Raw genomic sequence first — 24,817 nt, 5'->3', positions numbered from 1 at the left:
TGAAGGGGGCCGTGGCGGTCCGGGCTGGGAGCCGTGGGGAGTGCGGGAGGCTGGGCGGCGGGAGACGAGTCGGGGCGGAGTGCGGAATGGAACGCGTCCGTCAGGGGCTGCTCCGCCTGGGCCGGGGGTGCGGGGTGGTTCCGGGGGCCAGCGGAGCGGCCGTGGTGGCGGCGGCATCCCGCCCCAGGGCCGGTGCTCCGGAGGGGTCAGCGCGGGCCGGGCCGGGCCGGGCCGGTAGGTTCGACCGGGATCCCGAAGCGTGGATGCGGGCGGGCGGGGTGGAATCACGACTTCGCCTGGACCCGAGCCCGCACACGCCGCCCACGCCCGCCTGCTGCCCGGTACCGCCTGGTCGCGGGTCAGCAGCTGAAAACCACTCAAAAGCTTGTCGCCCAGGTGGCCTTGCTGCGGACAAGACCCGTTTTTCTCTTTCATCGGGTTTTATTTACGTGAGAGCAGCGCTCTGTGAAGTTGGTTTACTGCTTTTTGTTTTGTTTTGTTTTGTTTTCCCTGAAGTCAACAGAAGAAGAATCTGCGTTTCCAGTTATAAATATGGAAGCGCCAGGAGGAGATCCCATTAAAATTCAGCATTCTCGTTGAATTCGGATGGCGCTCGCTCACGTGTGGGCATTCGGTCAATCTTTTTTTTTTTTTTTTTTTTAAAGGATTTTTTTTTTTTAATTTATTTATTTATTTTTGGCTGTGCTGGGTCTTCGGTTCATGCGAGGGCTTTCTCTAGCTGCGGCAAGTGGGGGCCACTCTTCATCGCGGTGCGGGGACCGCTCTTCATCGCGGTGCGCGGGCCTCCCACCATCGCGGCCCCTCCCGCTGCGGGGCACAGGCTCCAGACGCGCAGGCTCAGCAGTTGTGGCTCACGGGCCTAGTTGCTCCGCGGCATGTGGGATCCTCCCAGACCAGGGCTCGAACCCGTGTCCCCCGCATCAGCAGGCAGACTCTCAACCACTGCGCCACCAGGGAAGCCCATTCGGTCAATCTTAAGTGAATGAATTTAAGGCAGTAAATTTCCCGGCTACCAGATGTATGGTGTGACTCATGATTTTTGGAAAGAAAAGTGGAATTGACTTTGAAATTGAGACCAGGAGGCAAAGAGGTTTTTAAATTTTTGGATCTGAAGTTTCAATGGATAATTTTAAAGTTTGTCCCTCTTTTTCTTCCCAAAGAAACCAGCTCTTTAATTTTAAAATGGACCTCAAAGGGGAATGTGTGAGTCACCAAGTGTTTCTCCTGCTGTAGGTTCTGTCACTGGTTAACTGACTTGTTGCCAAGAGGGAGTGGAATTAATGTCTCTGACTTTCTTGGCTTCAGGTTGTGTGTTTAGGATGTTTTTGATGAAATACATGGATAGCGTTTTTGGTATTAGTACCTTTCAGTGTGAAGGATAACATCTGACTTTCAGGTTTCCTGTGACTTTTTTTTTTCTTCTTTGAATGATGAGACTGCTTTCCCATGAGGCAGAGTTATTTTCAACAAAGTAGAAAAATTATGAACAAACACTACTTCAAACATTCTTCCTGTATCTGAAATATTTAGTGGAAATTGGAGATGGAATTTGAAACAGCACTCTCAGATCCTTGGCTGAGGTTAGGTGTTTGTATTGTAGATTCCCCTGGAGATGACAGTGATCGGCTAGTGCTGGAACTTGAGCCTCTCTGGCCTTTTGTTCCTGATACAGGATTGAAGATGTGATGAGAGAGACTTCTCCACGTGATGTGACCTTGTGACCCAGAGTTCATTGAGAAAGTCCTAGTGTATGGTTTGTCCGTATGCTATGATTTTTCTTCAGAAATACAAACAGCAGTGATGGCTGGAGGTTATGTCTTGGCCAGGCTTGTTATCCTCTCTCAAGTTCTCTCGTTTTCAAAGGCTTCATCAGATGAACTAATTGTTGGCAAACAGACTTACCCAGTGCTTAAAAGTACTTAGAGTAACTAATACGTGACTACAGTATGTTTGGCAGATATCAAAAACTACAGTAAAAGCCTAATAATGTCTAACATGCATGCATTTCTTCAAATACGAAGGCTACATAGAGACCTAGGAAGGAAAGAAGAATCCCTGTAATAAATATCCTTTCCAAGCAGACAGACTCAGACGTTCTTTGGAATAGTTTTCATTTCTGGCTTCTCTCATTCTTTCCTATGGAAATGCTGCTGTTTTCCCTGCCTTTGTGCCCACTGAAAGAAAAAGTTAACATTTCTTCTTACCAAGAGGAAAAGTATGCTTGAGTTACTCAGAAGAGGAGCTGAAGCTGCCTTGCTTTTCCATGTTTGAGGATTTTAGGACTAGAAGGGGCCTTGATAATCCTTAGTTCTATTCAAGAGTAGTTCTCAGTGGAATTGTTAAGGCTTCTTTCAAACTAAAATTTCCTGTGGTCTGCTTTTACTTCCTCCGAGTCAGTTCACTGGGAAGAAGCTCTTTGTACTAAATCTGTGCTGCCTCATGAGACTTTCTTACTGTTAGTAAAGGCTGCACCATTTTCCTGTCCTGGTTAGAGCTTGAATCTGCTGATGCCTGAGAGGAGACACACTGTCCACATTCCGATGGCTGTGTTGTCTTTATTAACTCTTAGTACTTGTTATGAGTCTTGATAATGAGGGTTGTCATCTCTGACCCTTTGCTTTAGAACTTCTGTGACAACATTAATGATTATCGTTGTATCATAGAAGTCACGAGGACCCCTGGAAGGCCACAGTTCTGAAAGGGATTGCATTAGTACTTTAGTTGTTTATCAGGTGGCCCTTGCTGTTTTACCACAAGGCATTGTGGCGATGGGGAAGCGCTGGAGGCTTCCACTGGGTTCCTGAGCTCTCGTCCCAGCTTTTCCACTGTCCAGCAGTGCGATGTTGAAGCACTCATCTACTTCTTTGGCTTCAGTTTTCTCCTCTGGAATAATAGGGCTTCTTCAGATTCCCTCCATGATTTATACTGAATTAATAAAATAACATACAATTTTTAACTGCACATAGCTCAGATTTCAAAAGGTACAAAATGATATTCAGTGAAAAGTATGTCTTCTTTTCTCATTGTCTTTGTGTCACTTAGTTCATTCATTGGCAGGTTGCTTAGGGGGATCTTCCAAAGGTATTCTGTATATTAAGTAATCTCTTCATTTTCCTTTCCTGTTCTAAAAACGTGATGATTTTGAGTTTTAGGGTAGAATACGATAATCTGAACTCTGATATCTGCATTCATCATGGGCAAGATATATTTTTAGACTATAAACTATAGTTCCTTCAGGTTTTTTTTTCTGTGATAATTAATGTATAGAAAATAAGGCTTGTAGGAAGAAAACAAGAATTATTTTTCAGACAAGTTTCCTGAAAAATAAATCATTGCTTCTTAGATTTGCTGGAAGAAATGTCAATAAATACATAGTTTGCCTTTGATTTTAGGTTTTAGAATGAAGCAAGTTTATAGAGGGTTGACTTGTTTTCCTATTGAAATTCAGAGTAATTTTGTTATGGCAATTTATGTCATATAAGCCCGGGGCAAAGTAGAAGGAGATGTTTTGACTGAGTAAAGTTGGCAAGCTGTGCTTTTAAAAAGGGAAGCTCTGTCAAGATAAAACGATCAATAATGATGGCTTACATTTGTGTGTCCTTTGCAGTGTTCATAGAGCTTTCACGTACATGATCTCTTTTGAGCTTCACAACTCTGAAGACAGCACGGCCACTGTCGTTATCTTTGTTTTATAGATAGGGAAATTAAGGCTCGGAAAGGGTGTGATATAGCTAAGTTACAAGACAAATAAATGATGTAATCAAAACTAAAATCTAGAGGTAAAACTGGGCTTTTGACTTCTAGTCTCCTCTCTTCTTTTTCTCAGTTGTTATCAAAATATGTGTTCCAGATAATTTCTGGATGCCATTTGTGCACATAAATGATAACAACTGATACTGATTACATCCTAGTAATTATTTTTAGGGCAAACAGTTGAAGAAATTGGACATTTTAGCAAAGTACAAATGAGTATTAATTTCATCCAATGGAATGGGAGTGGAAATATTTATTTGGTGTTGTTAGGCAAAAAAATGTACTTTCATCTTTACACAAGAGAGAAGGGAAATAAGTAACATTACTGCAGAGAAACTATAACCCCTGAGGAAAGGAGAATCCAGCAAAAGGTGGAGTGTGCTGTGATTCTGAGTAATGTCCTTTTTTAAATCTTTAAAGAATAAATGTGGGGACTTCCCTGGTGGTTCAGTGCTTAAAAATCCGCCTGCTAATGCAGGGGACACAGGTTTGAGCCCTGGTCCGGGAAGATCCCACATGCCGCGGAGCAACTAAGCCCGTGTGCCACAACTACTGAGCCCACGCGCTACAACTACTGAGCCCACGCGCCTAGAGCCCGCAACATGAGAAGCCACCACAATGAGAAGCCTGCGCACTGCAACGAAGAGTAGCCCTCACTCGCCGCAACTAGAGAAAGCCCACGCGCAGCAATGAAGACCCAACACAGCCAAAAAGAAAAAAAAGAAAAAGAATAAATGGGTTCTTGAACTTCTGGATCAAGTCATTCATTTTAAATAACCTTTCTGTTTGGCTCGCTTAAAAGAATGCTTTTTACTTTTGCTCTGTGGGACATGCAAAATGGAGAGGGCTTCATGTAAAGCAGTTTTCCTTGCTGCATTCTCTGGGGCCAAATGAATCATCTGATCGGTTGCCAAGTTTTCCTTCTCATTGCCTCTCTCTCCCCAAGCAATTCTCCCTTCTCTCTGATTGTCTCTACTAAATGGGCCTCTTCGGAAATGGATCTTCATTCTCTAGCTTCAATTAAGTTAGTTCCAGATTGTGGCAGTCATTCAAGTAGAAGACAGCTGAGCCTAGAATATGAACAATTCTCTTCTGATGAGGGAGGTTAGATTTCTAAGGAGTCTTTCTGGCAGTTCTAGTTGATCTTTATGTGCCTTTTCCCAGAAGCAATGTTTTGTTCCAGCTAGATGTGCTCTTAGGTCTCAGTGCATGTGAAAATATGGCCTCCTGTATTGACATTTGGGATTTGGACAAGGTGAATCTATTTGTCAGTTGACTTAGAGAAAATTACTTTATTATTAGGTATTGACCCAACTACCTGACACTGTAATCAGTTCGGACACAATGAAATCTGATGACTCTTTTCCAATAGTATTTATACTGTAATCAACTGCTCCCAAGGGCTTCTTCAAAATCCATTCACTAGCTTCGAAATTCTGCTGCCTAAAAATACCAGTGAACTGGCATTTTGACTGAAAAGATTCTTGGGAGACTTACTGAAATACCATAATAATGAAATCCCGGACTCTCTGCTGACCACTTGAATATTTGTGGTCCAGAGGGGCAGGTCTGCAGGCTGAGGCAGGTGGCACTGGGACTTGTGGTTGAATTCTAGCTCTTTCACTCATCTGCTGTCTGACCTTGAGCAGATAGCTTCCTCTCTGAGTTTGATACCTCTGTGAAATGGGATTGTAGGTTTATTGTGAGAATTAGATGAGATGGTATGTAGAGTATTTAATGTAGTTTGTGGCATGCAGTAGATATTTACTAAATGGAACTGTACTGCACCTGGCAATGTGACAACGTATTAATGTTTCAATATCAATAGAAATTCAAATTTTTGAAGATTTATTTAATACAAGGAGAAATCTAGAAATGTTTAGGTTTCCAGCATTAGGAAGGCTATGAAGAAGTTTTAAAAAGGTGGTAATATCATGGTGAAATTATTAAAGTCCTGTCAGTGAAGACAAGATTAAGGTAATACATTTGTTTGTAGGCTTAAAAAAGTTGTAATGTAGGGACTTCCCCGGCGGTGCAGTGGTTAAGACTCTGCGCTTTCACAGCAGGGGACACTGGTTCTATCCCTGGTCAGGGAACTAAGATCCTGCATGCCATGCAGTGTGGCTAAAAAAAAAAAAAAAAAAAGTTGTAGAGCAAAAATCTTATATGATAGCAGTCGTTGCATTTATTGAGTGCTTATATGGGCTAAATCTCATTTAATCTTTACAGTAACTTTCTGATTTAGTGCTCAATTATCCTCATTTTGTAGATGAGGTTAAGTTGTGTTAGAAACCACTCTACCCACAGACCCGTGCTTCCCTAAATGGGGAATTTGACCCTTTCGTTTGGTCTGCGCCAGGGGTCAGCAAACCTATCCTGTAAGGAACCAAACGCTAAATATTTTGTACTTCGTGGGCCATACGGTCTCTGTCCCAACTACTCAGCTTTGCTGTTCTAGGGTAAAAGCAGCCGGAGGGAATACATAAAGGAATGTGCAGTAAATGAAAGAGCGTGGCTGTTTCAGTAAGGCTTTAGCTACAGACAGTAAAATCGAATTTGATATAACTTGTGCATGTCATAAAATATTATTATTCTGATTTTAACCTTTTAAAAATGAAAAAACCATTCTTAGCTTAGGGCAATACGGAAATAAACAGTGGGCCGAATTTGGCCCAGAGGCTGTAGTTTGCAGACCCCTGTGCTGAGTCACAAGATAAGGATGTTTCTTCCTGGAAGGTCATATTTATTCATATTATGAATATTATTATAAGAAAGAAGTGGGGTTTTTGTTAAAATAGAGCCAGTAATAATGTAATGCAGAATGCAAAGTTAAATTAATTTTCAGGGTAAAACTTGAGGTTCTAAAGATAGAGTATTGTAGATGGTTTCTTTGGGCTATACTTCCCCTCCTGTCCCCATGAAATAACTCTCTTTGGCAGTTAGAGGCACTTTGATGGAAATATTGCCTGAACAAACCCACATAAACATCAGTGTGCCAATAATAGATTATTAGATATAAAATTAGACTTTAAAGGCTATTTATATGTCCATAAGTTGGAGGGAAGTAATGATTGGTGACTGGTTCTGTGAAATCACAAAAGTAAAACGTGGGGTATGGGAAGCTTTCCTGTTTCACTACCCTTGTCTCTCTGATTTACAGCTGCTGTTGTAATTACTAATTACGTTTATAATTATAAATGTATAATTACTCATACTCTTTTACTCTCAAAAATGTCTGGTTTGGAAAAGAAGGTTTTTTTGATACCCTACCTTTGAGGTGACTTGTTAACAGTTTGTGTATATCCTGGAGTTCTGTGCCTGTGGACATCACACACATCTTTTTTTTTTTTCCCCCACTTAGAAAAATATAATCTTTATATACTGAAAATACAGTATATACACTGTACCTTATTTTTAATAGCTATATTGAGGTATAATTTACATACTGAAAAATACACCCATTTTAAGTATGCAATTCAGTAGTTCTTAGCGTATTTGCAGAGTTTTGCAACTATTACCAAAATCTAATCTTAGAACATTCCCATCATACACACACCCCCACCAAAGAAACCTGCCCATTTACAGTCACTCCCTTGTCCCCCTCCCCTACTCCTAGCCCAAGACAGCCACTAATCTACTTTCTGCCTCTACGGATTTGCCTATTCTGGACATTTCATATAAGTGGAATTGTATGATAACGTGGTATTTTGTGACTGGATTCTGTGACTTAGCAAAATGTTTCTGCGGTTCATTCATGTTATTATGTGCTGCATATATCAGTACTTCATTCCTTTTTATTGCTGAATAATATTCTCTTGTATGGTTACACCACGTTTTGTTTATCCATTCAGTAATTGATGGGCGTTTGAGTTGTTTCCACTTTTTGGCTATAACGAGTAATACTGCTATATGACCACTCGTGTCCAGGTCTTCGTGAGAACATATATTCTCACTTCTCTTTCGTATATATCCAAGTAGGGTTGTTGGGTCATGTGGTGACTGTTTTACAGCTTGAGGAACTATCACACTGCTTTCCAGAATGGCTGCGGCAGCGTATGGGACCACCAACAATGTATGCGGACTCCAGTTTCTCCGCATCCTCAACAATACTTGTTATTGTCTGTCTTTTTCATTATTGTTGTCCTAGTGGATGTGAAATAGCATCTCACTGTGGTTTTGATTTGTTTCCCTAACGATGAATAATATGAAGCATTTTTTTCATGTGCTTATTGGTCACTCCTATATCTTTAGAGAAATGTTTATTCATTTACTGCGCCCATTTTTTTTTAATTAATAGTAATCATTTATTTATTTATTTTTATATTTATTTTTGGCTGTGTTGGGTCTTCGTTTCTGTGCGAGGGCTTTCTCTAGTTGCAGCAAGTGGGGGCCACTCTTCATCGCGGTGCGCGGGCCTCTCACTGTCACAGCCTCTCCTGCTGCGGAGCACAGGCTCTAGACGCGCAGGCTCAGTAGTTGTGGCTCATGGGCCTAGTTGCTCCGCGGCATGTGGGATCTTCCCAGACCAGGGCTCGAACCCGTGTCCCCTGCATTAGCAGGCAGATTCTCAACCACTGCGCCACGAGGGCAGCCCTACTTCGCCCATTTTTAATTGGGTTATTTGTCTTTTTATTACTTAATTATAAGAGTTCTATATATATTCTGTATGCGAGTGCCTATCAGATAAACGTTTTGCAAATATTATCTCATCTATAGATAGTATTTTCAATTGCTGATAGTGTCATTTGACATGAGAATATTTTTTATTTTGATGTACGTGTAGTCCAATTAGTTAATTTTTTTCTTTATTCCTTTTGCTTTTGGTGTTTTGTCTAAGAAGTCAGTGCCTAGCCCAAGCCTACAAAGATTTACTCCTGTGTTTTCTTCTAAGGGTTTCAAAGTTGTAGCTCTTATATTTAGGTCTTTGATCCATTTTGAGTTAATTTTTGTGTATGCTGTGAAGTAGAGGTCCAGGTTCATCCTTTTGCATGTGGATATCCAGTTGCCCTAGAACCGTTTGTTGAAAAAACTGTTCTGAGCCTTTTTTTTTTTTTTTTTTTTTTTTTTTTAGTAAACATTTTTTATTCATTTAAATTAGATTTTAAGCTGCTTTTGTCTTTGGAGGCTTTTAAAAAGAAAACCGAATTAGGTTCACTTCAATGTCCAGTGATTTTATTTTATGAAACTTGTATGATGCCAGCAGGTCATATTGTAGCTCTGCAATAATATCTATCTTGATTTTCCGTTCTGCAGCTTTCTTTTGAATATGTTCTCTATTTGAGGATTTGTGTAAAGAATATACTGCTTTTCTTGCCATTTCCAAAGCAGTCTTCAGAAAGGCCATATCTGTCCTTTTATTATTTTTGGTCCCAAAAGGAGGATTCATAATTACTGTATCAAATGACTTGGACATTCTGTTAGATAATGAGCACACATCACACTGAACCATGTCAACATTTGTTAACTCAGACTCTTCTACATTCCTATTAAATATTTCCAGTGCATCTTCATCTATGTCAAATCCAACACACAACCCTGCTCCCAGCATTGCAGTTCCGATGCTAAGCACTCCACAGCCACATCCTAGATCTGTAACCACTTTATTTTCAATGTCATTATGTGTGTTATGAATTGTGTAGAGCATACATGCTGCAATGCGCGGCCTGGTTGGATACTGTTCTAGAAGGAGCTTGGGCTTTTCGAATCCATCCACTTGTTGCAGGTGACTCTCTAGTTCCTTAAGCCTTAATTTCTTCGTGTTTTAAAAAGTGTGCGTTGGCAGGGTTTAACGGCGCTGGATCTGCAGAGAAACCTACTTCACCTGGATCTCCCCGCCACCTCTGATCCCCTGCCCCTCTTTCAGCGCCGAGGGCTGAGGGCCAGGTTGGGAACGCAGGGCGCGAAAGGTACACCCGGCTCAGGCGGTTCTCGCTCTCCTCCCCGCGCCAGCGATGGGCAGAGTCCTCAGCCAGCCTTCGGCCCGCCTCCAGGGTACCCCGCGCCGAGACTGGACTGGAGTCGCCGAGGGCTCCTCACGCCGCGTCTCCGCCTGAGCCTATTTTTTAAACCAAAGTGTCATAGATTGCTTTACAACTCAGTACTTTAGACTCACCTTATTCTTTTTAATGACCACAAAGTATCATTTTTCATAAATATATCTTATTAATTGCTCACCTGTTGACAGGCATGAATATTATGTTCAGTTTTTTCCCATTGAAAATAGACAGTAATCCTTGTTACATGTATCTTTGTATGTTTGGCCTAGTATTTTGTAAATACAGTATGTTTGGAGATGCAGAGTTTAAATTTTGGTTAAGGCTGCTAAATTTCCCTCCAAAAAGGTTATAAAGTTTTTCTGTAACAGATTATGAATCCCCATTTTGAAGTGGAGCAATTGTCCGTTCTTGTTGTTCAGTCCCTTGTATGTACAAAATTAGTACACAGTAAGCGCCTAGTAAATATTTACAGATGATAAAGATGAGTGTAAAACTGAGGGGCTATTTGCAATTTGGATCAGAGTCAATTTAAGCTGATCAGGTAAGGCAAGAATATACAGTTGACCCTTGAACAACATGGGTTTGAACTGAGTGGGTCCACTTACTTGCAGATTTTTTTCAGTAAATATGTACTGCAGTACTACATGATCTGTGGTTGGTTGGTCAGTTGAATCCTAGGATGGGGAACCTCAGATACAGAGGGCCGGCTGTAAGGTTATATTCAGATTTTGGACTGATTTTTGACTTGAGGAGGTTCGGCACCCCTAACCCTCACATCCTTGAAGGGTCAAAGCAGTATTCAACAGCTAACAGCAAATTGATGTATCAAAGTAGGAACAATGGTAGCCAAGATTATGTAGCAAACAGAACATCATTCTTTGTAGATGAAACAAAGCTTATTGTTTGTTGAGTCCAAGATTTTCTGGCAATTGTAATAGGGAGTTGCCACAAAAACTTTATCAGAAGTATATAATAAAATAAATTTTTTTTTTCACACACACACACACACTGTATTTTATTTTTACAAGAGATAAATAGACTGACACCAAGCATTGTACATGGATGACCACAACAAAAGCAACAATGATTGCAATTACCAAACATGAAACACACTCATACTATGTCATAATATTGACATTCAGTCCAGTAATCCTCCACTGTAACAGCTCCTTTACTTTGCAGTGAAAATTGATTTGTATATTCTTTGCCTCTGAGTCCTTGTGGGATTTTTTTTTTTTTTAATTCAGACAGAAAGTCACAAAAATTATACTCATCCTCATCAGTTCACTCAGTCCCATGTAATTAATTTTTTTTTTCATCTTGATCTTTTGTTAGCACTTTTATGAGTTCATCAGTTTTTTATTAGAGTTCTGAAAATGCTTATTCATTCAGTTCAGCAGTACAGTCAGTTACCAGAAACCTGTACTTGTCAGAGTCTTTTCCATGAATTTCTTGAAGATGAAAGAAACCCTTTTATAGGAACATATTTGCAAAATCATCAGAGTACACCCAGAACTGTCTGTAAATGACAAAAGACTTAAAAATGACCATGGTTAAAGATTTGATGAAAGTTCATAATAATGCAGTTGACAAGAAAATTAGTTATTTCTGAGATATACATTTTAAAGTAATAACTAGGATTATTACTTATAACATTATACCAGAACATATAAGGTTTTTAGAAATTTCATGTAATGTCTGAAACATTTATATTAACATATTTCCATACATATTTCCATACAAATACAAATATAAGATTTTTAGAAATTTCATGTAATGTCTGAAACATTTATATTAACATATTTCCATACATATTTCCATACAAATACAAATATAAGATTTTTAGAAATTTCATGTAATGTCTGAAACATTTATATTAACATATTTCCATACAAATAACCCAATGAAAGTTTAGTATTAGTTGTTTTGTTTGTTTTTTTATACTGCAGGTTCTTATTAGGCATCAATTTTATACACATCAGTGTATACATGTCAATCCCAATCGCCCAATTCAGCATACCACCATCCCCACCTCACCGCAGTTTTCCCCCCTTGGTGTCCATATGTCCATTCTCTACATCTGTGTCTCAACTTCTGCCCTGCAAACTGGCTCATCTGTACCATTTTTCTAGGTTCCACATACATGCATTAATATACGATATTTGTTTTTCTCTTTCTGACTTACTTCACTCTGTATGACAGTCTCTAGATCCATCCACGTCTCAACAAATGACTCAATTTCGTTCCTTTTTATGGCTGAGTAATATTCCATTGTATATATGTACCACATCTTCTTTATCCATTCGTCTGTCGATGGACATTTAGGTTGCTTCCATGTCCTGGCTATTGTAAATAGTGCTGCAGTGAACATTGGGGTACATGTGTCTTTTTGAATTATGGTTTTCTCTGGGTATATGCCCAGTAGTGGGATTGCTGGATCATATGGTAATTCTATTTTTAGTTTTTTAAGGAACCTCCATACTGTTCTCCATAGTGGCTGTATCAATTTACATTCCCACCAACAGTGCAAGAGGGTTCCCTTTTCTCCACACCCTCTCCAGCATTTGTTGTTTGTAGATTATTTATATATTTATTTATTGGTCACGTTGGGTCTTCATTGCTGCACGCAGGCTTTCTCTAGTTGTGGCGAGCAGGGGTACTCTTCCTTGCAGCGCACGGGCTTCGCATTGTGGTGGCTTCTCATTGCGGAGCATGGGTTCTAGGCACGCAGGCCTCAGTAGCTGTGGCACATGGGCTCAGTAGTTGTGGCTCGCGGGCTCTAGAGCGCAGGCTCAGTAGTTGTGGCACATGGGCTCAGCAGTTGTGGCTCGCGGGCTCTAGAGCGCAGGCTCAGTAGTTGTGGCGCACGGGCTTAGTTGCTCCGCGGCATGTGGGATCTTCCCGGACCAGGGCTCGAACCCGTGTTCCCTACATTGGCAGGCGGATTCTTAACCACTGCACCACCAGGGAAGCCCCCAGTATATGGTTTTAAAGAGAAAAAAAAAAGAAATCCCCGCATGCATGGGGGCCTGTGCTCTGCCTTTTTCTTATCCCTTGGGCGTTTCAGTCTCCTCAGGTCCCCTGTGGACCGTGTGTGGCATTAAGGATGGCACGTCCTCCTGCGGTCACTGTGGGCAGCATCTAGAAACCCGCGCTTTCCCTAAGGTAGAACTAATTGGTTCCAAACAGCCCAAAGGACTAGATACATGGAAAAGATGAGATTGACTTGGTTTTAAAAGGATTTTCTCTTTACATGCTTTTTTTTCATGTTCTTTTTAACAGTGCCTTTGAGGATGAGACCGTGAAGCTCCGGCAGCTGAAACTGGACAATCAGGTGAGTAGAGTCTCCTTTCTTGAAAGACGTGGACAGCTATACTGATCATGAAGCTGATGGTCTGGACTTCGGGCTCTGGCAAGACCCACGTGCCTTGAGGACATCAGCATTAAAACTGGCCTTGGATTTACAATCACTGAAAATTCCTTGGCAGCTGTCATAAGAAATAGGGAAATGTTAACATTGTATTTCTGTGTAGTTAATTTGATCCTGCTGCCTTAAACACCTCTCTGCTCTGCACTGTAATTTTATGTAACTACAAGATCTTTTTCTTATCTTAAAATGCAAATCTGAAAATGGTACTGTGCTGCTGAAAAGCCTTTGTTGTCTACAGAATACTTTTCTTCACAGCACTGGTCCCACTTTTCACTTATGCATTATTATTATCTTTTTTTTGCACTGATTTGACTTATGTTCATCTCCTCCATTAGACTAAGCTCCATGAGAACAGGAACTGAGTCTGTTAATGATGACCATTATATCAGAAGTTCCTGGCCTAGGGCTGGGCCCATAGTAATCCTTCATTAAATGTTTGAATGAAGGAAGGAATAAATGAACAGTTTTGTATTGTTACATGATGTGATCATCATGATTAGTCAGTTTAGAACCTATACCCAACATATATTACTTCCATATGAATGTCTTCTACTTCAGGAAATTCTGTAGGTCTAGGCTGTGATGTAGGGTCATTAACAATCAGTGTCTAGAGTGGTAGGTGACTAAAAATACCTCCAAAGTTTTGTCTTGCTTTTTTATATTGCTGTTGGACCTCGTAACAGGACTTGGAGTGTAGTAAATTACTTTAAAGGTGGAATCACTGCAGACTAGTTACGAGGTCTCCACGGGGACACGCCTGGGACCATCTGGCCTCCAGGGCCCCTCCCAAGCCCTTGGTGTCCATGGTGCCGCCGTGGGGCCTGTCACCAAGTCCACCGCCTCTCAGGCCACCACCTGGGAGGCCTTCTCATGTGCGCCTGGAACGGAGCGTGGCCCAGTGGTCTTCAGGGACCCTCCGCTTCAAGGTGGCAGCAGTCGCCTCGGTGGTCAGCACCACGCATCCTGCTCTGCCCGCTGCCCTCCTCCCTGGCTGGGCTCGGCCTCCCGGGCCTGGACCATGGCCTCAGCCTCACCGCCTCTGGACGAGGCCCGGTGGTGGTGCGCACCGTTCGCCCTGCCCACCTCCAGGTGTCCTGGCCCAGGGAGCCCGGCAGTAGCAGCTTCACGGACAGGCAGGCTTCCTCACAACCACTGCTGGCATCCTTTAAGGAGACTGGGGCACATTTTAAGCAAATCTGGTGTTGCGCAGCAGGGTAGGAAACGGCCACAAACGTCTCAGCAGTTGCAGGAGGCTGCCTGCATCTCCCTGCGCGGGGCCTGTGCCCTCTAAGCAGAGGAGCCAGCTTGGGTTGTGCACCTGATCCCGTAAAACTGCTGCCGAGCCTGTGAAATAAACAGTTCTTTCTAGTACTAAAAAAACAAACGCACACTGGAAAGAAATGAATCTGGGATCACGAGGGAAATCGTGATTAGATATAGATTTATCATCTCCCCCGCCCCCACCGCCCCTGCCCAAGATCAGAATAATTGCAATGAGCCCTTTATCTTTTACATTCCATTGCATAGCAGCTTGTATTTACGGAGACATACCACAAGATCTTGGATCTTCGTTTAGATCTTTGATTTATTTTTATAAGGCTCAGGGGTACATCCCTTGCTAACATGAAATGAAATCTATGGTCATCTACCAAGTGATGAAATAAGACATAAGATTTAAATTTTGTGTAGTTTTTGAGTTTTGTATATAGGTATATTTTCTGGATTTTTAAAAAAGGTGGCCCAACTATTTTGTAATTTTTATTCTTTTCAGTGAGAATGCTACATGTGGTGTGGTATGTGTGTGGTATTTTGGGATTTGGGGATTTTGTAAGCCTTTTTATAGTACAAACATTTTTAAACTATGGTTTTATATAGGTAATAAAAGCATATGAAGGACTTTCCTGGTGGTCCAGTGGTTAGGACTCCGTGCTTCCACTGCAGGGGGCACGGGTTCTACCCCTGGTTGGGGAACTAGGATCCCGCCTGCCACATGGCCAAAAAAATAAAAAAATAATAAAATAATAAGAATTCAAATTATACAAAAAAGATATTTGGTGAAAAGTCTTTCTCCCTCTACTTGGCTAGTTCTTTACCAGAGATAGTCAGTGAATATAAAGACATAAAATTTTATGGGAATTTTTAAAGATTCAAAGCGATCTCTTTGGACCTGATGTATAAATTTTGTTGCTAAATAGTGTATGAGAATCCTGTGCGAGCCCTGAAATGCTGCCACGAACAGAAGAGGAGGTTCGTCAGCAGGGGGCCAGGGACTGCACGGTCAGACGGCCTGTAGCAGGAAAGGCAGCTTCACATACTGAATACAACACTGGGCCCAGGAGCAGACTTTGGTTCCCGTTCTGGCTGTGCCTTTCATTAGCTGTGTGATTTCAAGTAAGGTCCTCAAACTCTGTGAACCCCAGTTCTTTGGTGTGTGGAGTGAGGTCAGACTGGGTAAGATAACAGGTTACTGGGGAGGATCTTAGAGTGTGGGAGTTAGGGCTGGCGTGGGTGGCGGTGCATTGAGGAAGGCTCGGTTGCTCCTGACTCTGGCCTCCCAGGCTGGCAGCCTCTTGGTGGGAGGCTCACAATCCAGGGCATGCCGGCCCCCCCGCCCACCTCTGAGGGGTACGGGGCATTCCCACCCGTGGCAGTGCGTGTAGGTGGAGTTGGGAGGGGCTGGGGACCCTCCCTCTCCCCACCCCGCCTGCGGTGTGGGAATTCTGCTGTGGGAATGTCCCTGTGGTTGAGAGTTATTGGGCTGAGCTTGAGAAGTAGTTTGCTGAGAGCAACCAGAGTTAATCAGTCTCGTGAGGATTGGTTCATACTAACCAGTATCATAAGCGGTGAATCTAAGTCGGGATTAATTTATTAATTGCTGGTGAACCATATACCAGAATCATCAGGTCATCAGTTTCCCATTAGAAGAGTCTGTCTGGTAAGTTCGAAATCAGAGCAAGTGGAGTTTGTAAAATGAGCTTTATTGTAAATATCATTGTGTGATGGTGTAATTAATTCACCTCTACTAAAGGGATATACCTGCCCAAGGAATGAGATATATGATATCTGGCCAGGACACTCCCTGCCTTGGATCATTTGTACTAGAGACACAAGGTGAATCCTGCCCTTCAGTTCTACTTACCTTATTTCCACAGAGACCATTTCCCTTCTCTCAGTGTATTCTTTTATCATCCACTACAGTTGTTATTGATTTGATTAAATTCATTTCCTTCATATCTATCCTGTGTTTCTGATAGTTAATCTTAGAATTTAATGTTTAAAAATCCTAGACTTGCAGATAATTTACACATGGCTGTTTTTGTCCTATACAGATTTTTGAACAGCTTTATTGAAATGTAATTCACATATTATTAATGCTCAGTTACCATGTACAAATGATTTTTAAACCTTGTGTAAGTGGAATCATACAATATACAGTCTTTTGTGCCTGGCTTCTTTGGCTTAGCAAAGGGCTCACCCACGTTGTAGCATGTATCAGGAATTCATTCCTTTTTACTATTGAATAGATTCTGTTTTGTGGACAGACCATGTTTCTCCATTCATCAGCTGATGGACATTTGGGTGGTTTCCACATTACAAATAATGCTTCTCTGAACATCTGTGTATAAGTTTTTGTGTGGACGTGTTTTCATTTCTCTTGGGTGATCTACCCAAGTATAGGTATACCAAGATATACCTAATATGCCTTGGGTAATAGGAGTGGCTTTGCAGGTCATATGGTAACTCTGTGTTGAACATTTCAAGGGACTGCCAGACTGTTTTCCACAGTCGCTGACCATTTTACACTCCCACCAGCAGTGTGTAAGGCTTCCAGTTTCTCCACTTTCCTGCCAGTACTTAATTATTGTCTGTCTTTGATTAGAGCCATTTTAGTGAGTCTGAAGTGGAGTCTCATTATAGTCTTGATTTGCATTTCCCTAATGACTAGTGATGTTGAGCATTTTTAGTGGCCATCTGTATGTTCTCTTTGGAGAAATGTCCATCCAAATCCTTTGCCTGTTTTTAAACTGGGTTACTTTCTTTTTGGTTTTGAGTTGTAAGAGTTCTTTATATAGTATAGACCCAAGTTCTTTATCAGAAATATTATTTGTAAATATTTTCTCCCATTCTATGGGTTGTCTTTTTACTTTTTTGATGGTATCGTCTTCAGCCCAAAAGTTTTATCTGTTTTTTCTTTTGTCATTTGCACTTGGGGTGTCATCTAAGAAACCACTGCCTACACAAGGTTACAAAGACTTGCTCCTGTGTTTTTTTCTAAGAGTTTTACACTTTCCATGATCTGTTTTGAGTTAATCTTTTTATGTGGTATGAGGCAGGGTCCAAAATCACTCTTTTGCATGTTGATATCCAGTTGTCCCACCACCGTTTATTCCCACTGAGTATATTTTGCTTTTATTTTTACTACTCTCACTAGATACTCATATTTTCGGGGTATATGACACCTTAGCCAGCTCCAGAATGTAAAGATTTTCAGATTCTCTCAGGGATGTTACTCAGGCAGGGATGCACGTTAGGTGGAGAACGTTTATGCCATCTGGCGGTCAACGGATTAAAGTATAGCACAGTCCCTTTGGGCTGGGTCCCCAACTATGGATACGCACCCTTCGAAGGGAGGCAGCCATCAGTGCGTCGAATCGGTACTTGAAGAAGTCTGATTCAGGGACTCCTGGCGGTTCAGGGGTTGGGACTCGGCGCTTCCACCGCAGGGGCCCGGGTTCCACCCCTGGTCGGGGAACTAGGATCCCCAGAGCCGTTTGGTGTGGCCAAAAAAAAAGTCCGATTTTAAACTTTTAGTTTCATCCTCCCATGATCTCTCTTTGTGTGCCAGGAAGGTTGATTATTTTTAGCCAAACTGATAGACCTCTGGCAACCATTGTGATCTTGGTGGTCGTACCTGCGGTTACGCAGTCCGTTCCAAGAATGTCATAAAGTAACCAACCCATTATCTCTGGGAGTCCTTAGAAAATTGAGAATCAGTGGAGTCTCAAGCTATCATTAATTTGAGGCTTGCATGGGATTTATTATTTTATTGGATACAGTCCTTTGATGGAACCCCCCCCCCCCGAATATAATCTCCTTTATTTCCTCATTTATTTTGGTATTACCATTCAATATTTTGCTTCAGGGAATGATAGTAGGACCTACCACCAGATTCTGGAGAAGATGGATTCTTTGAGTTATTGCTCAGTTTCCAAGGGAGCTGGGAAATTTAAAGGTTTAGTTTATGTGACACTTAAAAGTCCTGAAGTCAGCATTTTTAATTGTATTTAGGCATCAAACAGTCGCCTTTGGCTCTTTTCCCGACTGCCCTGACCTTCCCCTTACAAAGGTAAGGAGTCCTTTGTTTACGTAGCCTCAGCTAAAGCACGCTTAGCTTTTCAGGGAAGGTAAAGCACAAATAAGTTGACACCATTACATTGAAACTCAGCCACATCTCTTCTCCTCCGTCCAGATTATGTGAGGGTCATTAGAATGCTAAGTTAGGTGACAGTTTTTACCAAGATGGCAGTTTGCCCATTTGTGGGTATTTTGTGAGTTTTTTTCTTATTTACAAACTTGGACAATAGGAGGGTATATTCAGTGCAATAACGTAGCAGCTGTGTCCCTGAGGTTCACAGTTTGAATCTAGAGTTGTTTTTTCTTAAGTTGTTGATCTGAATGGGTGTGACTGGCGTTGACATGGATAGAGAAGGGCTCCACCAGACACCTTAATAGGATCACTGTGGCCACAAATCTAGTCTGCCCTTTGCAGGTGTCAGAACTTGATTTTGTCAGTGAGCCCAGATGTAACGTGACATCTAGCTCTTTGGTTCCCCTTTTCTAGACCACAGGCAGAATTGTCCTCTGGAACAGATGCACACTAGTCAAACTTACAACACTCATTCATGAAGCCAGATGCCAGTTTATTCATTTACAGTGAGAACTCTGTACTCTTGCAGTGTGTATTCATCGCTACTGTTTATGATGCTCTGTTCTTGGGAAGAACAAGAAGTTAGACCGAAAATGAGAAGGCTGATTGGTAAGCAAGGAGTCAGAGGAAGGAGAAGGAGATAGTCCTGAGGGCTCGTTCAACAAGACCATGAAGAAGCCTTGGATAGTTTCCTGTCCTCAGAGAGAGGGAGCTTTCCCAGTAGATAGGGTGCGCTTGTCTGCCAGAGTCAGTATCTCTCTTTCTTGGACAGGATGGACATATTCTGTCAAATTCTTGCTCTTTGGCTGCTTTTTTCTAGACCACAAGCAGAATGCTCCTTTTCTGTACAACAATTTTTTCTTTACATATGTTAATAAAATGGATTCGCTGTAGCTCGTATTCTTGTTTCATCAGTTGTTTCACAGTTATTTTATTTTTTTGGCCGTACCACGCGGCATACCGGATCTTAGTTCCTGGACCAGGGATCAAACCTGTGCCCCTGCAGTGGGAGAGCGGAGTGTCAACCACTGGACCGCCAGGGAAGTCCCAGTTGTTTCACATGGATAATATGCGACAGTTTCTCATGTCTTTATAGTTCATGTTTACCATCTCTTTCAGGCAGTTAGTTTACTTCTTATCCATTATACAGACTTCTTAGTTGCTAGAAGAATCTTGTCAGCAAGTTCCAGGGGGAGAACCTCATTATAACCTCCTGTGTATTTAGTGTTCTTGGGACGTTAAGGTCCACCTGTGCGTATTAATTCATGGATCTCAAAATAACCTCAAAAATCCCAATTATTCTTTCCCAACTTGCTCTAAGCTCTATTTTCTTTCTTGACAGTATAGTCCCTTTGGCATATTATTTTAGCTCCCCTAGCTTCTTTCCTTATGCACAAGGTTGGGTAAAAAAGAATAGGTATATTTCTTCTGTCTTCTGAATTTATCTGCAAGCTTTCATCAGGCCAGTTCTGGAGAAAAAATGCTTCCTTTCCTACTAATAGTCTCACCCCTTAGATTAACTCTTCTTCCTAGTGGCACTTTTTAAAAGCAGTATCAATGAAAAAAGTAAACAGATGGCTTTTTGCCTGAGAAACAGTAAAGTAGGTTATATATCTTTGCTTTTAAATCATGGCTTAATTTTTTAGCTTGGGGCTTGACACTCTCCTCTTCTGAGACGTCCCAGATCCATGGTAATTTCTATGTATTATAAGCTCTTATTTGCCAAGGCTTAAAAATAGTATATATGCTGGTACCTTCCTTTTCATCTCATTGGATTTTTTTCTGATAGTCTCTCATGCTTTTTTCCTGACTTTTCCTGCTACCCTACTCTTTATCTTGCTTTTCTCCATAGAGTTGATTGTTTTTTAATTGGAATTTTCCAACTGCCATTTTTTTCCCATCTTATCCTTGGCCCTAATTTGTTTGATTACTAATTATGTAAAAGTGAGCAAGAAAGCAAAACTTACTGCTTTTTAGCTGATTAAAACATGAAAATAGTTTGGGGTTTAGAGGATAATAAGTTTTTTTTAATTTTAAATTTTATATTGGAGTATAGTTGATTAATAATGTTGTGTTAGTTTAAGGTGTACAGCAAAATGATTAAGTTATACATATACATGTGTCTGTTCTTTTTCAAATTCTTTTCCCATTTAGGTTATAACAGAATATTGAGCAGAGTTCCCTGTGCTATACAGTAGGTCCTTGTTGGTTATCTATTTTAAATATGAGTAGTGTGTATATGTCAATCCCAAACTCCATTTCTATCCTTCCCTCCCGCCCCAGTCCTTCCCCTTTGGTAACCATAACTTCATTCTCTGTGAGTTTATTTCTGTTTTGTAAATAAGTTCATTTGTATCATTTTTTTTAGATTCCGCATACAAGCGATATCATACGATACTTGTCTTGCTCTGACTTCACTTAGTATGATAATCTCTAGGTCCATCCATGTTGCTGTAAATGGCATTATTTCATTTTTTTATGGCTGAGTAATATTCCACTGTATATATGTACCACATCTTCTTTATCCATTCATTTGTCGATGGACATTTAGGTTGCTTCCATGTCTTAGGTATGGTACACAGCACTGCAATGAACATTGGGGTGCATGTATTCTTTCAAGCCATGTTTTTTCTCCAAATATATGCCCAGGAGTGGGATTGCAGGATCATATGGTAGCTCTATTTTTAGTTTTTTAAGGAACCTCCATACTGTTCTCCATAGTGGCTGCACCAATTTACATTCCCATCAACAGTGCAGGAGGGTCCCCTTTTCTCCACACCCGGTGGATAATAAGTTTTATCTTTTTCTTCCAGTTACAAAAGTAAGAAAATTTAGAAAACTAAGAAAAGGAAAAATAATCATCCATATGCTACCCCCAGAGAAATCACCATTACTGTGTTCCTTCATCTTTTCTCCTATTCATGTGTGCATATATTTTAAACTTGATTGTGCTTTGATCATATGTTAATTACTATATATTTTTAATATACTTAGATCATGGTCTCAGCTTTGCTAGAAATACATTTGTATAATTTTAGATAGATCTTTTATAGGCGTTTAGTAAATATTTATTAAATGAAGTGAATGAATCCTTCCCTCTCTGTGTCTCAATTTTCCCATTTCTTAAGTGGGAAAATTTAATTCACAAGAGGTTTTGTAAGGATCCATGAAAGACTATATATGTTGAAGTAGCTAGATCTCATCATCACTCTCCTGGCTGTGCTATCACAATTTTCCCCAGAGAGCGCTGCTGGAGAAGAAGCAGAGAAAGAAACGCCTGGAGCCGCTCATGGTGCAGCCGAACCCAGAGGCCCGGCCACGTCGGCCCAAGCCGAGGGGAAGCGAGGAGCATGCCCCGCTGGTGGAACCTCAGGCCCCGCCCGGCGGTGTCACCCTGCACGGTGTGTACTCAGGCAGCATCTCTGCCTGCTGCTGCACGGTTTCACAAGCCTGGGGGAGGCAGGAGGATTCTCAGGTGGACCAAAGGGACAGTATTAGCATCGTTGCCAGGTCCCTTCGTGTATCTTTAATCACATTCAGGGCCTCTGAGTTGGAATAAAAGCAGTGGTCTGATCAGTGGAGGGTACCTTAAAGCTCTCAGCCGTCCTGAAACTGTTGTTTTACATGCAAAATGAAAGTGCCCGAAAGTGCCCACTTGAGGAGCTTCCAGGCTTGATTGTTGCCTCCTGGCAGAGTTAACCATAAAGCAAGGAGTAGGTAGAGAGCACCCATTCTTCCAGTAGCCGGACTCAGAGGGACATCTGAGTCAGCGACGGGGAGAAGGAAGAACAGGGTTAAACAACTCTAAAGCCAGCCCCCTCGGCTCCTGGCTTGGACGAGATCTGGATGGACTTCGGAGGACCTACTTGGCTTTCAGTCTCATTCTTAAGTTTCTAAAGCACAGCATCAGGTACATTTACTTTAGTGGCAGTCAGGGCGTGTTGATAAAATGAACACCAGCTAATAAAATGGATTCCTCTGTTAACAGATGTCCTCGTGGATGTTAAAGAAGGAGAAGTGAAACGGTTTGGTGGTTCTTAATTCAGATCACATACACCAAAACCATCCAGCCAAATAGTGGATAATACTTTCTTCTTTTTTCTTTTTGTTGGGCTCCTAGGCATCGATGGTCCAGCTGCCTTCCTGAAGCCAGATGCTCAAGACATGGAAACCAGACTTCACGTTCTGTCAGTAGGATCTTCTGCCACGGAGGAGGATACTGAAGGAAGTGCTGATGGAGATAGCACTTGGGACCCTGCTTCCAAGCCAGATCTTCAGGAGATTCTCCAGAAACATGGTGAGGATTGGTAACAGTTTTGAGGCAGTGAGTTAGTTAAATAAAATATAAAACAGGGAATTCCCTGGCGGTCCAGTGGTTAGGACTCTTTGCTTTCACTGCCGAGGGCCCAGGTTTGATCCCTGATCGGGGAGCTAAGATCCTGCAAGCTGCGCGGTGCAGCCAAAATACATATATAAATATGTGTGTGTGTGTGTGTGTGTGTGTGTGTGTGTGTAATATCAGCAGCATTAGCTACTATTACGGCTACTTCCTTCCTTTTGACATTTTATTTTTGTCATCCCCACCCTGTTCCTTTGACTGAGTTGCCCCTCAGCACCCTACCCTGCCTCTGTTTCACGGTTTATATTCGTCTAGTGATAAGGGGAGAGATAAATAGCCAGCTTAGTGGAAACACAAATTGGATCAAAATATCCTTAAACTAATAATACTTTTTCCATTAGAGCCTGCTTTCTGCCAGTTGGAGTTATTCCCATAAATATTCCTGTACGTTTCAGAGGTCCTTTGTAGTCTTCTCCTTCTTAGAAGACTGATTTTATAGTGAGAAGGAATTAAGCATCCCCTTTTCAGATGAGAAGACGGACGGCCAGTAATGACTGGCTGTTTGCTGGGTACCTGCTTTGTCATAGGCATTGCTGGGTCCTGGGATGTGTGAGTCAGGAGTTTCTACCACAGACTGGTAGGATAGATGTACATTCAAATGGATTCGTATATTCATTCATTTAGAAAACATGTATTGAGGATATGCTATACATCAGGCCTTGTTCTAGGCACTTAGGATACAATTGTGGACGAGGTTCCTGCCCTCGTGGAGCATTTATTCTGATTGAGGCTTCGTGCACCTAAATTGAGGCTTCATGGACCTAAATAGCCAAGGGAGTGTGGAGAGGGGTGCCCAACCAGAGTTGATCCGGAGGTGACGTCTAAGCCAGAGCGTGATGCGGGAAGAGGAGCCGGCAGCTCAGAAGGGCTGGAGAGCAGAGCGCGAGGTGACAGGTGGGAAGGCGCGTGGAGAGAGATGGGCTGGAGGGGTGGGCGGGCTCCGATTACGTTGGATGTTACAGGCCGAGCTAGGGTGTGGACTTCCTGTGAAGAGTAACAGGAACCTATGTGGGATTTTAAGCTGGAGTGACAGCAGAAAAATTACTCTGCACTATGAAGAATGAATTGGAGTGGGCAAGTCTGGAAGCAGGAAGGCTAATGAGATAGTTTGGCTGATGGCCTGATCTCGCGTTACATTTTGGTGTATAGAGTAGAAAGCAGGAGAAATAGAACTCCGCTGCGGGGCAGTGAGAGGGACAAGGACCACATCGAAGGAGGTGGCGACTAAGCTGAGGCGTGAGGGGTGCGTGTGCTCCTGTGCGCAGCTGTCAGCTCAGGGGCGGCTGGAGACTGACACTGAATGTCTGTTGCTTGTCAGGCACCTGACATACCTTATCTCAGTATTTGTGACAGTACTGTGAGGGGTTACACGTGTTAGCCTCTCCTTTTCACATGTAAGAAAATTGGTTCTCAGAAAGGCTAAGTAATTTGTTCTAGATCACACTGCTAGTTGGTTAGGCGGCAAACTTGGGCAGAAGAAATTACGTTAGCAGAGGCATCAGGTGTATAGAGTATAGAGCATGATGTATTTGTGGAAACTGGGGCAGGGTGTGGCAGGGGCAGCGTGTGGCGTGCTTTAGAGCTCAGCTCTGGGGCCAGCCAGCGTGGTTTGGAGACTCAGCTCTGCCACCTCTGGCTGTTGAAGGGGAAAACAGCGCAACTTTTCTCTGCCTCAGTTTCCCTGTCTGTAATATGAATGTGGCCGTGGTAATTCTGTTACTTTCCTATTGTTATTATAACAAAAGACAGTGAAAGATGTGGAGGAGCCAGAGCAAGGAGAACTCTCAGTT

The 24,817-nt window shown here is 42.0% G+C and overlaps 2 protein-coding genes across 7 annotated transcripts in view; one reads left to right on the top strand and one right to left on the bottom strand.

Moving 5' to 3' along the window:
• TULP3 (TUB like protein 3) overlaps positions 1 to 24,817 on the top strand; it is a 37,175-nt gene that overhangs the window by 146 nt on the left and 12,212 nt on the right. For 3 of the 6 annotated variants that reach the window (XR_009009729.1, XR_009009730.1, XM_057556708.1), the window contains exons 2-4: positions 13,053 to 13,104; positions 21,870 to 22,029; positions 22,749 to 22,925. Coding sequence is in view for 4 of the 6 variants with exons in the window: in XM_057556708.1 (XP_057412691.1) it covers positions 13,053 to 13,104; positions 21,870 to 22,029; positions 22,749 to 22,925 (389 nt within the window). In the remaining 2 variants the exon portion in view is untranslated. Of the gene's footprint in view, positions 1 to 13,052; positions 13,105 to 15,395; positions 15,592 to 20,782; positions 20,823 to 21,869; positions 22,030 to 22,748; positions 22,926 to 24,817 lie in introns of all 6 variants that reach the window. The other 3 variants (XM_057556710.1, XM_057556709.1, XM_057556711.1) reach the window with 3 other exon arrangements.
• On the bottom strand, positions 8,903 to 9,962 carry LOC103018441 (rRNA N6-adenosine-methyltransferase METTL5-like). The gene is made up of 3 exons (XM_057556513.1): positions 9,949 to 9,962; positions 9,591 to 9,786; positions 8,903 to 9,526 (listed from the first exon to the last, which is right to left on the bottom strand). The coding sequence occupies exons 1-3, from the start codon at positions 9,960 to 9,962 to the stop codon at positions 8,903 to 8,905; spliced, it is 834 nt and encodes a 277-aa protein (XP_057412496.1).

The sequence above is a fragment of the Balaenoptera acutorostrata genome, chromosome 11 (assembly GCF_949987535.1).
Source record: "Balaenoptera acutorostrata chromosome 11, mBalAcu1.1, whole genome shotgun sequence".
Taxonomy (NCBI): domain Eukaryota; kingdom Metazoa; phylum Chordata; class Mammalia; order Artiodactyla; family Balaenopteridae; genus Balaenoptera; species Balaenoptera acutorostrata.
The sequence above is the reverse complement of the archived record's forward strand: the minus strand, read 5'-3'. Positions and strand labels throughout refer to the sequence as shown.